The following is a 14,957-nucleotide window of genomic DNA, read 5'->3' on the forward strand; positions in this document are numbered from 1 at the left end:
CAGAAAAAAGCACTTTGGCAACTTACCACATACGTTTTTTTAAAATACTTAATAAGCACCGTAACTTTCATGATATAATTTCTCCGTCATAATCGGTTGTTTCCGTGAACGGCCGAATGTTGAGTGACGGCAAATGCTGCGGCTGCAATGCATTGTGGGGCAGCATTTTCTCCTCTCCTTTCGGTTAGGGAGGTCCAGTGGTTCCTAAGCTAAAGGAGGTTATAAAGGACGTTTGAAACCTCCTTTCCTTTCATTTGGAGAATTGGAACGGCACTTATCATGGCTGCCACTGAGGGACTTCCGGGTCATTTCACTTGGTTAGGAAGGTTCCTAAGCTAAATGGACTATTGGAACGCAACCCTGGTTACAGTCTCACAGGAGATACCGCTGGAAAGCTCTTCCAGCGATTCCGCGGATATCTGAATCATATTTCTACTCCTTATAATCAAAAATATATGATTAATTACGTAAATGATGCGCACCGACTCCAGAGGGTTAAGAATACGAATATATGTAAAGTGTTTATTTTGGAGACAGCTCCATCTTTGAACTCCTTTATAGTGTGATAAGGAGAACACAACAGTAATAATGCTTTTATTATTTAGCAACAATGCCTTATAAAGAGCTCTAAAACATTCTCTTAATTGTATTTGATAGATAGTGAGGTGAGCCTAGACAAAACACAATGATGCCCAGAACAGTTCAGACTCAGAGAATGAAGAAAGGATAGAGACAGAATCTGAAAATGAGGAGTAAGAGAGAGGAATTGAGAATGAAGAGATAGGAAGTGAGGACAAAGAGATAGGAATGAAGAGACAGGAATTCAGAATGAAGAGACAGGAACTGAGGACAAATAGATGGAAGGGGAGGATATGGAGATTGAGAGGGAAGAGATGGAGAATGAGGCAGTAACATCAGAGTCCACAAGAGTGAAAGCACCTTCAGAATTAGTTTTTTGCTACAGCTACCAAACCCCACCAATCCAGCTCATGTTCAGAAGAACAATATCAAGTACAATTAAAGCTGCAAGCAGCGTTGAGCGGGTCTTCGATGCTCCGCAGGCTGTTGTCTGCACGTCGATGTGTCACGTAGGTGTCTCGAGGACTCGGCCGTTGGCAAACGTGGGAAGTTTGCCAATCGGACAACGTACTAGGGAGTTACAGCAGTATCACAAACATTGTGTTTGATGGCGAGTGATCTGTCGCCATGGCAATGGAATTTGATGACACCCCATAATACACCTAGATGTGTTGAGGGCTACATCGTTATCAAACCTGTGAAGTTTTGGGCCGTTTGGTGCATGTTAACTGGAGTTATGAGAAAACCGTGTTTCACGGCGACCATTTTGTTACAATAGCAAAGACATTTGACGAAATCTCAAAACTGACACATACATGTCTCGAGGGCTTGACGGTTAGCACACATGTGAAATGTATTATTTATTATTTATCATAATGTTTTTTTCAAAAAGTGTTTAATTTTCGCACCTATACCAGTCATATTATTTCATCCAGTAGCCTAGTTAAACTTCCACCAGAAAACAGTTGAAAATGGCTTTTATGGTGTTCCGAGGGATTCGGCGGCTCAGCCTGGGCCCTAAGGTCTCAGCCTCTCGTTCACACCAGAAAGTTACCGGTCCGTCAAGAGGAGCGCACAGGAGACGACCGTTTCATTGCAGACTGTTATGTTTATGTGGGGTAAGTCGCTTTGGATAAAAGCGTCTAACAAATGACATGTAATGTAATGTGGGTGTTCCCAAAATAAATTACTTTAATCTCAATCTCGATGTAGTGCTAAATGCTATCGGAGTGCACCGGAACGAACGACACTATCATAATCAGGGCCGTCCCTCCCTACAGGCAGATCATGCAGACTGCGTGGGGCCTCACCTTGCGGAGCCGTAAATGTGGCGCACCTGTGCGCTTATGCAGCGCAATTAGTGTGGCGCGGCACGGTTTTGCCGCTGCGAGTCTCCACTAGCATCGCCACGCTCGCGAAACAGAGAGCCTCATCATATAACTTTGAATGGGGCCTCAAATTGGCCAGGGACGGCCCTGATCATAATATCTTCTGAAAACAAATGCCAGTGTCACACTCACACAATGCGCCTTCTCCTCGTTTTCCCAGCATTCCCAACATTATCGGTAAATCATACAAACAAAACCAAAATGTTGATTTATCTGTTTTCCCGTTTTGAAACTGAATAACATCGTATTTTCTGAAAAACAAAAAAACGACACCGGTTCTTTCTTTTTTTTAAACGTTGTTAATATGTTTTGGATGCATATTGTTCTAGTATTTGTTCAGGCTGTTACATACAATTAGCCTTTGTTGCTACCTGCTGGTGAGTAAATAATAAAATCAGTTAAAATTGACAACCGGTCCGCGATTTTTTTTTAATGTATCTGCCGGTCCTTGGCACAATAAAGGTTGGGAACCCCTGCTCTAGACTGCCTCCCACATGGGTGTAGCCAGGCGCATTCTGGATGCAATGCTGCTTCAGACATGACCAGTACATCTTACACATGAAGTCCTGAGCACTTTAATGGCAGAGGTGGTGGCGATCATCAACGCAAGACCCCTTGTCTCTGTGTATACTGACCCAGATATGCATGAAGTACTAACCCCAACAACTTTTCTTACCAAATGAGTGTTGTTTCAGCACCCCCTGGAAACTTTGCAACAGCTCCGTTTTTTGGAAAGCAATGGAAACAAGTCCAGTGTCACTCATTTATATTCCTATTTCTGTATTGTCAGTTTTACAAAAATCAAGAGTCATCTTCACCGCAAACAAAAACATTAAATTAAAAGCATTGTCTTGTTTTGCTTCACCCAAAAGGTTTTATGTCAACCTGTATTGGTCCTTAATAAAATAAACACGCCTGGCTTACTTCTTCGTCCTCAGTACGAGACCAGCCCTTCTCAGTCTGCATAGTTGCTCTTGAAGTCCACTAGTCGGATCTTCAATGTCTCCTTTGCTGCTCTGCCTGCTCTTTCTTTAGTCTTATAGCCTTTCTTACATGCAAGATCTCTCTCCTCCTACTATGGGGTTGCTTTCCAGTTGTTCCGCTGGGCCTTGTTCAGTTTTGTTGCTTTAGCACTGGAGACCCAGGGGATTTACTGTTAGACAAAACAAACTGTCCAATTGGAACGTTACGTAACACAAATACCAATATCGTGATAAATATCGTACCGTGGACTTGTTATCGTGATATTATCATGCCGTGAGTTTTTGGTATTGTTACATCCCTAGTCCATACAGTCTTGGAATTGAACATCCAATCAAATAATGTAGTGTGTACCTGTTAGCAAGCTGACCAAAAGTCCCACTACCACCACCACGGCGGAGTTGTGGGCACTATACCACATGTAGGATAGCGAGTAGAGTGCCTCCACACCTGTCGGCCTGAAGGAAAGGGGAAGATGAAAGACAGAACGATGTTAGCACTAACCGATGATCATTACATGACTGACCATATGCAGTTACCTATAGTGTTAAATGAAATAAATGCAGTAACTTTAAATGCAAAGTAAATAAACGTTAATTGTCACACATATACACATGCACATAACCAACAGTTACATTTAGACATTGCTTTTATCCATCCAAGAAGCAGTGGGCAGCTACTTGTCTGTGCAGGGACTTAAACTGTTGACCCTCCTATTTACAAGCTACTGCAGCCTGCATGCGTTACCTCGGCTTGGCTGTGGTGGCGCTGACCAGTGGGGTCATGACAGCGGTGGTCATGTTGTCAAACAGGGGCAGATTTGTGGCGTTGAGGGCTCCCATTGCGTTGGCCTCAGACATGCGCAGCAAAAAGCTACCAATGCCGATCCAGAAGGCCATGGCAAGGCCTGCTACCAACCCGACCAGTGCACCCTGTAGAGGTAATACATGGGTTTGTTCAAACCTCATCTTGAACCAAGTTGTAAAAAATAAAAGCACAAATGAAAGAACTCACAGTAGAGTTTGCCCACGGAAAAAACAATCCAAGGCAGAAGAGGCCAAGCAGAGGACCACCAACCATCCCAAAGATGCTGAAGGCTGCCTGAGGACATAGAACATGGGTAAAGGTGTCGATCATTGTGTGATAGGTAACTGCACTGAACGGCTGCATTAAATAAACAAAACACTTTACTGACTATTTCCTTTTAAACTATTTTAGAGAATGTCATTTTTCTTCATGTCAAGATTGAGTTACCTGCAGAACAGATCCCATAATAGAGGCGACGTAGGCCATGGCCAGACACACCAGGCCATATACCAAAGCTGTGGGCCAAGAGCGTTAGAAAGAAATGTTTTTTGTTTACACATGCTACATCATCAGCAGGTTATATACTGAAAAGTAGGTTCAAGTATAAACTGAACTTAGCATTGTAAGCAGCATTTGAGTATCTAGACTTCTTTATAAAACACAGTATGCTTGGCTATAGACTGTTACTGATAAGTAACAGTAGGAAATGAGAACAATTTAAATCTACAAACATATTTTATATTCAACAGTATCAAGGTATTTAATACTACAGTATCTAGTAGTTCATGCCAAAAATTATTGGGAAAGGTACAATAAGTTCATTAAAGCACTTGTCTTACCGAGTCCCTTGGACAGCAGCGTAGCTTTGGCTTCAGTCATGTTTGGAAAATGAGGTTTAATCAGGTCCTCCATGGTTACTGTCGCTAGGGAGTTAAAGGCTGATGATATAGTACTGGAAGGAGACAATAATGGGATTCAATTAACAACTGGGAGTTTGTAACACATTATATGTCTTCTCTTTGCATCACAAGTCTTTAGGATATTGATGTATTGATGTATATACTGTAGTTTTAAGAAACTTTCTAAAAATGAGCAATACTCATTTCATGTCCAGCTGATGTTAGAAAATACACTCTTGGGAAACAGTGAAATTCCCTATTCAATTTCAAAAGGATGACATGATAAATTATAACTGACAAAGACATAATGATGAGTAGTGCAAGTTTAGAGTTGTTGTTGTTGTTGTTGTTGTTTGTTGTTGTTGTTGTTGCTTTGTTGTTGGTTCATTTACCTGAGAGCTCCACTGAAGAGACAGGCTACAAACAGTCCCGCAAGCCCGGGCAGATCCTTGAACACGTCCATCACAAAGTACAGGACCATCTGCACAAAGCAACACAACATCAGGATGTACTTCCAAAAGCCAAATATAACAAAGACACATTATTCCTTACAAATTAATGTTAACCTGGTCATTAGATTTGACAAAGCCCTTGTCCAGGGGGCTATCCTCTCCATAACGAGCAAACATGACCAGCCCCATCATACAACCTAAACATAAGACAATCTGCTGGCATGGGAAAACTATGTAGCAGGACCTAGAAGGATATGGCAAACAAGAAGACTGTTAACAATAAAGAAAATCATAGAAAAGGTACACAATGTAACAATATAAAAACTGTAAAATATTTACACAAATTAGCAGTAATTACAAATAGATAGCCTGTGCAAAAGCAGTATGCTTTTGAACATGTTTGTCCAGTTTGAAATGGTTCTGCTTTTTTGTATTTAATGTTTTTTCCTTAACTCCAAGATCAAATATGCAACAGTCATTGCATCATCTTCTTAGAAAACAGAAAGGGTTGACCTAGCACGTTGCTGTGAGACATTGATGGTACTCACATAATGGCCTCTTTTTCCGTACGAGAACTGAGGTACCTCTGGACCTGGGCCTGGTTGACCCCGTATAGAGCCAACATCAGGAAGACTCCTCCCACACCTAGTGTCCAGAAGGTATGGCGCTCCAAAGGGTCGGGGTTCAGGCTACGGAGGCATAGAATCAATATAACATGATAGTCTTGGCCTATACCTTAAAATTCTCCTATTATACTATTTTTAGGCATATATTATAGGTTTCAGATAGGGATGCTCCGATCGCCAATTTTGGGGCCGATCGCCGGAATCAGTATCGGCCGATACCGATCGCCGATCCGATCGCCGATCCTATCAAGTGGGTGGGGGCTATGGGGATCTTCCATTTAAAGGGATGTTTAAAACTCAGTTAATGGGGCTCAGTTAATGGGGCTCATTCACTGGCGCTTCCACAAACAACAACCAACATAATTAGTACATTCAAATGAAGTACATTATTCAAGTTTACATTAACTTTGGAGAATAACACGGGAGAAATTAGCGGAAGCGCTCTCTTTTCCTCTCTCCCTCTCTCCCTCCCCTGACAGCCGGTCCCTATCTGTCTCATGCAGCTCACTGATCCAGTAATGAGTGACCCGACAGTGAAGAATAAATATATTTATCACTAGTTTAGCTTGTTCCAGAGGTAGATAAAATAGCTAAGTGTGTTAGGTCTAACTCTTAGTGTGTGTTTTGCTCCGCTCACCGGTCCGTCACAGCGGGCGTAGCTGCAGGATTTCTGCTTCACACACGTTGCATACCGTTATTTTACTGTATTTTTCAGACACCTTAAAATACTGCCAGACTGGTGAAGCCATTTTGGCGAGCTTGTTTTGCCACGCACAGAGAAAAGTGTCATGTATTTTACGTCATGTGATCGGCTCTCCCGATTGGCATTGTTAGAAATTAAAATCAATGTTTTGATGGCATAAAGTACCTTAAACATACCGTCAGTTTAAATGCTGTTTTATACTTAAAAACCAGAAGTTCTTGTGCACAACCAGTTGTTAAGCTTTTATTCAGAAAATCCTTCATCTCCGGTTAGCATTTAGCATGTGGCTAATATACCATTTACTATAGAGGTGAATTTAGTAGCGATATGACACGATATGCACACCGAAACCTACTGATTTCAACACTACAACTATAGACGTCGAGATATTATTATTGCTGAATATCAAATGAAGGTACAGTTTATTTGAATACGTTTATTTACAGACGTGGGTAGCATGTGACAACATCCGGAACTACCGGAAATGAAACCAGCCGTGAAGTATTTCCTGTATTTTTGGAGTATTGATTACAGCGTTTAAAATGTATTAAATGAAAAGTCATGAAAGAGATAAGGAGGAGAAAAGGCGTGTTTAGTTATATATTTAATGTACAATGTCTGAGTCCTCTGTAATGCGCAACAACGAACATTGGAGACGTGGAGGGCCGGCCCCCAGCAGCGCCAACCGGCACACAGGGAGGAGCCAGCAGAGGATATTTAACAGCTGAAAAAGTGGTACTCGCTCTCTTCCCTTCGCTCAAGAGAGCCAGAACACAGCTGTTTTTCTGACTGAACAATATTCTGCTTGTAACATACCCGCGCCTTTTTTAATTAAAGTACCCATTTGAACCTTCTCAGAGACTCCATTTAGTCTCCTTTTTTAAAGCTTCTCTCCTGGACGCGAGAATAACAAACACAGTTATCAGCATTTATAGAGAGCACCGAACGATCGGCAGAGAGCGAATATCAGCCGATATCGAACGGCGGCCGATCAATCGGAGCATCCCTATTTCAGATATATAAAAAAACATGTCTCTGAAGTGTTTTGCTCAAAATACCAAACAGAACCCATTCTAGCCATGCCTCATACCCAGAGATGGGGTCGTTACTGAAAAAAAGTAATATATTACATATCCTATCCCCACTGCCCTCGTTAAAGCCTGTATGCCCTCTACTTGCCCCTTGATCACAAGAATCATTAACTCGTCCCTCGCAACTGGAAATGTAGCTCAGCGTAAGTTCAATCAGGAAGACAATAAATATCATCGGGTGTCACACGTTATCTCAATAAGTGATCAGGGGTGTTACACAATGCACAAGCAGCAGTAGGGCTTCGTCCCAGCTCCAGGCATTATTCATCAGCTCCGCAGTTTGCGGATTAAGCTACAGGCGGCGTTCCCCAGTCGGCTAGCGGTTCCAGCCGGCCGCCCCGCAAACCCGGACGCGGGAGGGAAAGACAAGGAAATCGGGCTCCACGGGAGTTCCTCCGGCTAATGGAAATTGGCTACTTCACGCAAACAATTGACGCACGCCTTCAGTCTCTCAAGAGGGCATCACTAACATCAGGGCCGCTCAAATGCGGCGCTTCCGGCTTCACGCGGAACGGGTCCTCATCGCATGCGAAGCTTTACCCATTCTGACTTCAACCACAACCCCTCCTGCAGGCAGGCAGGGCTTAAGCTACATCCCATTGAAGCTACTTCCTCCTGCGCCTCACCTCTAAAACAGGCGTCAGGGTAGCGCTGGCAAGAGGCAGTTGCAACAAATTCACGAGATGTTTTCGTTATATCGTTATGACATTTGGGTCATGCAGAGTGAGATCGCTACCCCTTTAAGAGAGGGGTGTGGCGCCTGCATGTGTGCGCGGGCATGGTATGGTAGACCGAGCAGGATACATGTTTTCTAGAAATAACGAGGCAGCAGAAAAAGGAAGGTCCGTGATCTTGCGAAACAGAAGAGCTAAATAAATGCAACGAATGAAGAGCTCGCCTCTCTCCAGTCTTTCCGATAAAATGGGTTATTGAACCCGAAGCGTGTTGCTTCTGCCCTGGGAGACGACAGAGAGTTATCTCCCCCCGTTTCCTCGACTACGGTCTGGGAGCCGACAGGAAGTTCAACACTATGCATTGCTACCTTTAGTTCAGGGTTAAGGTGAGTCCCAGCAGGCAGTGTTGGGCGTAACGTGTTACAGTATGGAGTTCAGTAACGTATTACTTGCATTACTAATGCAGTTCGGGTAATTACTACTAGGGATCGACCAATATGGCTTTTATAAGGCCGATACCGATTATTAGTAATCAAGGAGACCGATAACCGATATACATTTGCAGTAAAATCAGAAAATCTTGGTGTTAAAATGTAAAATCGTTTACATTTCTCCACAGGAGAATTCTACCCAGATACTCAGCTAAACGCTGCCGTGATTAAACGCCATATCATGTTCAAAACCACATCAAGGATTATTTCTGAAACAGTATGGAGCTCAAACACTTTCTCTCCGCAGGTTTACCCCAAGGACAGGTGTTACCTTGGTTGGTTATTGGCTAATGGTTACACAAGCCAAAAAATCTTTATGACATCATAAAGTGGCCAAAATCTGATCAGCTCATTTTCAGACAGGTTTTTATATAAATGGATCAGAACAAATGGTCAAGTGAATGGTTTTTCCTAAAACTTTCAGAATCTCTTTACACAGATGGGACACATGTTTATGTATAAAAGACATGCAAAAGTAGATTTTGCATAATAGGTGACCTTTAAACAATGCACTATGATGAGAATTATGATTAAATAAACCATTATTGTACATCTTAAAATGGTTCTGTTTTTTGTAAGTAGGATCTCCTTATTAATAAAAAAAAAGTCTGAGTATTTTTGTCCTAATCTTGGTTTTTGTGTTTCACGTTTCCTGTTTTGTTTTGAAATGTTTTCTTGTGTTTTACCTTACTTCCTGAGTTTTTTTCCCACTTGACTGTTTGTCTGCCCCGCCCTGATCCGACCCACCTGTTTCTCATCACCTGCTGCCCTTGTGTTTTTGCCTGTCCTCTCCAGCTGTGGCTTGTCAGTGTGATTAGTTCTGTGACTATGGTTGCCGTCACGTTGTCCAAAAATCTGTAATTTTTCCTAGTCTGCTATCCATTTTAAACAAGTTATTCCGTTTTATTTTCTTGTTTTGTTTTCCTTTTAATATTTTTTTACCATGCCTGGTCCTCCTGTTTAAAAATCAGTTTTAGTAAAATAAAGCTTGCCTTTAGGTTTAAAGCTCTCCTATTATACTATTTGTAGGCATATATTATAGGTCTCAAACAGCATCAAGGATTATTTCTGAAACAATTTGGATCTCAAATGCTTTTTCTCTTGAGGTGAGTTTCATTTTATATCCTGCTTTTTTACACATACTCTCTCCAGAACAGGTTAGCTCTGGGTGTTAGCGATGCTTGCTAATGTAAACACAGACCATATTACTTCCAAAACGTCACACATTGTTTCTGTTACAGCAATGTTTCTGATAGGGCTATAGGTGTAAAGCCAGCCCACATTTTAGTAACGTCGTCATGACCGCAGCAAATCTACAGCTCCGTTGTCCCGTTTTTAGAGATGTGGGTAAGGAGGAAAGAGAGGGTTGTATTTTCGGACACATTGTGAGTCTCCTTACACACCAGGGACAAATATTTATGTATAAAAGACATCAAAAAGTGCATTTTGCATGATAAGGGGACCTTTAATACACTGTGACATGTAAAAGGAAGGAGGACACAGACTACTCACTCCAGACCAGCAATGCGACTGCCATTGGTCGCTTTCCTCCACACCTCTGCTATGCCCCCCGCCTGATTGGCCCCCACAACGATGACCGCAAGCTGGCCTGCAAACATGACCACTGTCTGGAACACATCGGTCCAGATTACTGCCTTCAGACCGCCCTGGGACAAAGAAGCAGTGGATCCACTTAATATATCAAAATGATTATCATTAGGAATAATCTGCTAAAGTGTGCATTGATTGGAATGAATGATATATATGTTCAAATAACCGAAGACAATAAAATAAAAATAATAAAGTAATTAAAGCAAAAATAAGTTATTGACAAGAACCTCCTTCCTCCTCTACATTATTGGATTGGATTGGATTATTAGATGTACACAAGATATATATGTTCTTGTTTAAATAAATTGAGCTTTTCTTTGTTTTTGACCAATATTTTGTCTCAATAATCACTGATGAAATTATCCCTGGGATGAGGTAAGATTAAGGTACTCACCAGAGCAGTATAAAGAGTGCACACCAAGCCCATGGCCAGTACTGCCCCCCATAGGTCAATGCCTGTCACTGCAAGTGATCAGACAGAGTATTACCAAAACCGGCACACACATTACTGAACTACAACTCTTACTGCATTCAATCAGTAACCGTTGGCACCTATTGATGTAAAAATGATTTGATAATGTTGTGGTCAAATATTTAAAGAAAATGCTAGTCCTACCTGCATTGAGTGCCAATGCCGGGGCATACAGTACAACCCCCATATAAATGACCTGCAGAAGAAGAAAATATAAACATTACAGAACAGGGAAAGTCACAAAAAAACGCTGAACTCATGAGGTCATGATTCATATATCAGATTATACCTGTCAACATTTAAAAAGTTCTGACACTGAGGAAATAGATTAAGATAACATTTTTGGAATATGGCATGTTGCATTGTTGGGGAGCCTGAGACTCAGAATGTTCATTGCCAACAACTACGCTTCATTTGCTAGTAAACAAGGAAAAATAGCATTTAAAGGTAGATATGTAAGTTTGAGAAACCAGCTTGTTATATTCCATGGAATGCTCTTAACATCCCGATAGCAATGAATATCTTAAGTGCTTTGACAAAAAATCCATTAAAAAATGTCATCTGTGGAAGCCGTAGTACTGTAAAAAGCACGACCAATCATCTGAGCCGGCTAAAATAACTGGATGGCCTACCTGCCTGTCAGCCTTCCATCTGTGCACAAACTTATCTCACAGGTTATGTGCACGTTTGTGTGTATTGGAGGAGGGGCTCTATAAGGAAGTGGCAGATTTTCTCCGGTCGTGTATTTTCAAATTCTAGCGATCTCGAGCCGGTTTCTCAAACTTAAATACCCTACCTTTAAGCAATTCACCATCAAAAATTGTTTCTACACATTTCTGTATTTATTTTGGGCAATTAATAATTGTGTTGATTGGCATTGATAATAACAATTCACACTATTAATGAAATGTCATGAGTTCCTGAAATTACTGAATACAAATCACATAACACATTTGAGGGTTCATTTGGGCTAAGGTTTCAGCTAGGCTGCAATATAATAAGCCAATGAATGCACTGTTATATCTGTACAATTCTCAAAGTGGCATTTTTTTAGATAAACTTTTTTATTGCTGTTTTTGCCTTTCTTAATCAATGTTTTACTATCTCAACAGCTTAATTTAATGGTCTGCTTGCTTTATTAAATGGGAACTTGGAATACATTTATGTTTTCTGGGTCAAATAATTATTGTCTTTACTAAAAACTTCCATTTAGCTGATATAACGCCCAAGGTGGTGGTCATTTTATCAGAAGTAGCATCAATAAGTTCCCTTGTTCCTGCAAGGGGTTGGCATAAAACCCCAGAAAACAAATTTACAAAGGAAGCATGAGCCAAACAAGGATACCATCTGAAAGATGAAGGTCACAGTCCCACATATGCGAACCGTCTTGTTAAAGCGCAGCTCCAGATACTGTCGAGGGGAGACAATGTCAAAGGGAAAAGACATAAACAAATGGCTAATTAAAATATGAATTCAGTCATTTTGTGACATATGTTCGGATTGTGGATGTTTGTCAGGATCAGAGCTGCAAATATAGAGCCTTAATATCAAAGCCAGATTTTTCAAAGCCAGATTTTTCCAAACCAGATTTGATCTCAGATTTAAACTTTTGTTCACAGGACATCAGTGCAGTACTGTTATCAGGTCAATTCTCATTTGTGTACTTGAGGTTCATGAGAGAAACAGCCAGACCGGAAGGAGATAACCCTAACCTTTTAAATATGTTCAGTCTTGAGACAAGAACATGCGTTTTTCTGTTGAACTTCAATGGCAAGCAGAGATAAGAGGACTGATACATATTTTTAAGCTCTGATATCTTGAAAACCTGAAAAAACGTGCAGACAATCATTCCGAAAAATGTGCATGTTGTGTGTACCTCATAAGCGCGCTGGACAGACGAAGTCTATAGAAAACTGGTATGAAAACATGAGCCGGGATGAGCAGGCCTAAGAAGTAGGAGCAGCCCAGGAAACCAGTACTGAGTCCCAAAGGTGTACACCTCAGATGGAGCACCAAGGATGGCCACAGCCGACTGGAAAGTGGCCAGCAGGGACAAAGACACAGGCAGGCAGCTCATGGAGCGATCAGCCATCAGGAACTCCTAGAAACAGACAGCATATTAGTGTCAAGACTATCAAATACAAAAACATAGTGTGCCCCTAAAAGCTTAAAATTGACCCTGTCGTCTTATTTGGTTAAGAATCAAAGTAAGGGAAGTATGTTTGAAGTCTACCTGTGTTGTGCGTTGGCGTCCACCGGAGAAAGCATGGAAGAGTCCGATGCCAGTTGAGGCTACTAAAAGTAGGGCAAAGATGACGTAGTCCACTGTGGTGAAGTGCATTTGGACTACCCCTCCCATGATGACAGTGGATGCTGGGGGCCAGGGGAGTGATCACGACAACACAGAGAGTACTTCACCAATAGGAAGACTCAGTGAGAGCTGGAAAGGAAACAACAGGGTAAGTTAACTTCCTCGCACAAAGAACTGGGTAGCAGTGGTTCAGATGTAAACTCAACAATTAGCAGTGATTATCTTGTCTTCAACTATTTTCTTTCATCTTTAAGTTTTGTAAAAAAGCACTACAGAGCAAGAGTAATATGTGTTCATCAGTAACGGGCCAGGCAATATTGTACAGAAACGCAGAATAACAAGGCGTTTCATCAGAGACAGGTATCTGATGTAGCGAAAATCAATTAATAAAGCAAGAAACCCAAATAATACAAATCTCCTTTTGTTGCAGCCACATACATAATCTCTAGCAGAAGCATCAATATTTACTTTGTAAAATGATCAAATGGAAAATAAATATCCAAACATTTAAATAAAAGCCATTCATTATAGCCTATACTCACCAAAAGTGATTATTTGTACAAAAAATCTATCCTCTTTTCTTTCCTCAAGAAGTGTTCAATTACTCTGATTATCTGAGTTTTCAGTTATTTTGTTTACTAAAATTCTTTGAGCATTAATGTTTAATAGTAGGCATGTAGAATGAATCTTTTATTTACAATGCAACAGTTTCCATATTATGGTTCAACCATTTAAATGTGTTATTTAAGATGCATTTGGGGAGACTGTGGCTGTGAGGGAGTGTGGTTGTCTTTCAACCAGAAGGTTGTGGGTTCGATCCCAGCCCATGCAGTCAACATATCGATGTATCCTTGGGCAAGATACTTAACCCTGAGTTGCTCCCGATGGCATGGCCAACGGTGTGTGAATGTGTATGCATGTTAGTTCCTAGAGTAACATACACTGCTCTGTGTGAATGGGTGAACGCGCTTTGAGGGGTCTTAAAGACTGGATAAAACACGATATAACTCCATTTACCATTTGCAATATTTTAAGCTGTGTTGTGTTACACAGGCTGGGTTTTTACGATACCCTTAGATCAGAATATTCTGGATTCTGGATTCCGGGATGGCGAGCTACCATTGATAACCTGAACTACTCATCTTTCTGCTACCAGTGGTAGGATTTTGAGAGGACTTTAAAGGAACCGAACAAAGAACTATTTTTTTGTTTTTGGGGTGCACTCGAGTGTAAAGCGCTTTAAAAACAATTTAAAATATTTACTGCCGGCAGACTGTTGTTTATTCCTGTGCCAATATATATATATATATTCTTCATGAAATCTCAGTAGGCTAGTCACTCCATTCACTCTGGTGTTCAACTTCATTTATTACCCATCCTTTAAGAACCTGGAATACTGGTCCAGTTTTCACACATATCAGACTGGTTACACAGGCTAACACTAAGAGTCCAGTCCAGGGGTCGGCAACCCCTGGCACGCGGCACCGTAACCAGTGGCATACTAGGAATAAGTGGAATAAGTGTGCAACATATTTAAATTGTATTTTCGGATCCTGAACGAGACCGCCGCCAGAGCGTGTCTCCCCGTTACCTGCAGAAGGAAGCCATGCACACAGCGCAGCCCCGCTCTCTTTATCTCCAGGTGACTTGCTGCCGCTTTCTTCCGTGGTGTTGATCGTTTCACCACCACAGAGCAGGGGCGGATCTACCCGGGGTGGCATGGGGTGGCAACTGCCACCCTAAACAATAGCCTTGCCACCCCAGCTGCCACCCCAGTTGGCATCTTTGTTTTGAAAGAAAAGTTGTGGCTCATCGGACATTTATGAGAGAAAGTCTCTAATGTCCGAGTGCAAGTGAATGCAGCACAAGATG

At 41.5% G+C, this 14,957-nt stretch overlaps 1 protein-coding gene across 1 annotated transcript in view; it reads right to left on the reverse strand.

Moving 5' to 3' along the window:
* Window positions 1–3,302: 3,302 nt before the first annotated feature.
* Window positions 3,303–14,957, reverse strand: part of slc5a6a (solute carrier family 5 member 6a) — a gene marked incomplete at its 3' end in the record, with an annotated part of 51,274 nt that continues 39,619 nt past the window's right edge. The window contains 15 exon segments of the mRNA XM_034201510.1: window positions 3,303–3,406; window positions 3,696–3,880; window positions 3,963–4,049; window positions 4,203–4,270; window positions 4,595–4,707; window positions 5,047–5,135; window positions 5,221–5,350; window positions 5,655–5,795; window positions 10,204–10,358; window positions 10,697–10,764; window positions 10,919–10,970; window positions 12,119–12,188; window positions 12,657–12,745; window positions 12,747–12,875; window positions 13,008–13,214. Of these exon segments, the coding sequence (XP_034057401.1) occupies window positions 3,303–3,406; window positions 3,696–3,880; window positions 3,963–4,049; window positions 4,203–4,270; window positions 4,595–4,707; window positions 5,047–5,135; window positions 5,221–5,350; window positions 5,655–5,795; window positions 10,204–10,358; window positions 10,697–10,764; window positions 10,919–10,970; window positions 12,119–12,188; window positions 12,657–12,745; window positions 12,747–12,875; window positions 13,008–13,133 (1,606 nt within the window).

This window comes from Gymnodraco acuticeps, unplaced genomic scaffold, assembly GCF_902827175.1.
Source record: "Gymnodraco acuticeps unplaced genomic scaffold, fGymAcu1.1, whole genome shotgun sequence".
In the NCBI taxonomy this organism is placed as follows: Eukaryota; Metazoa; Chordata; class Actinopteri; order Perciformes; family Bathydraconidae; genus Gymnodraco; species Gymnodraco acuticeps.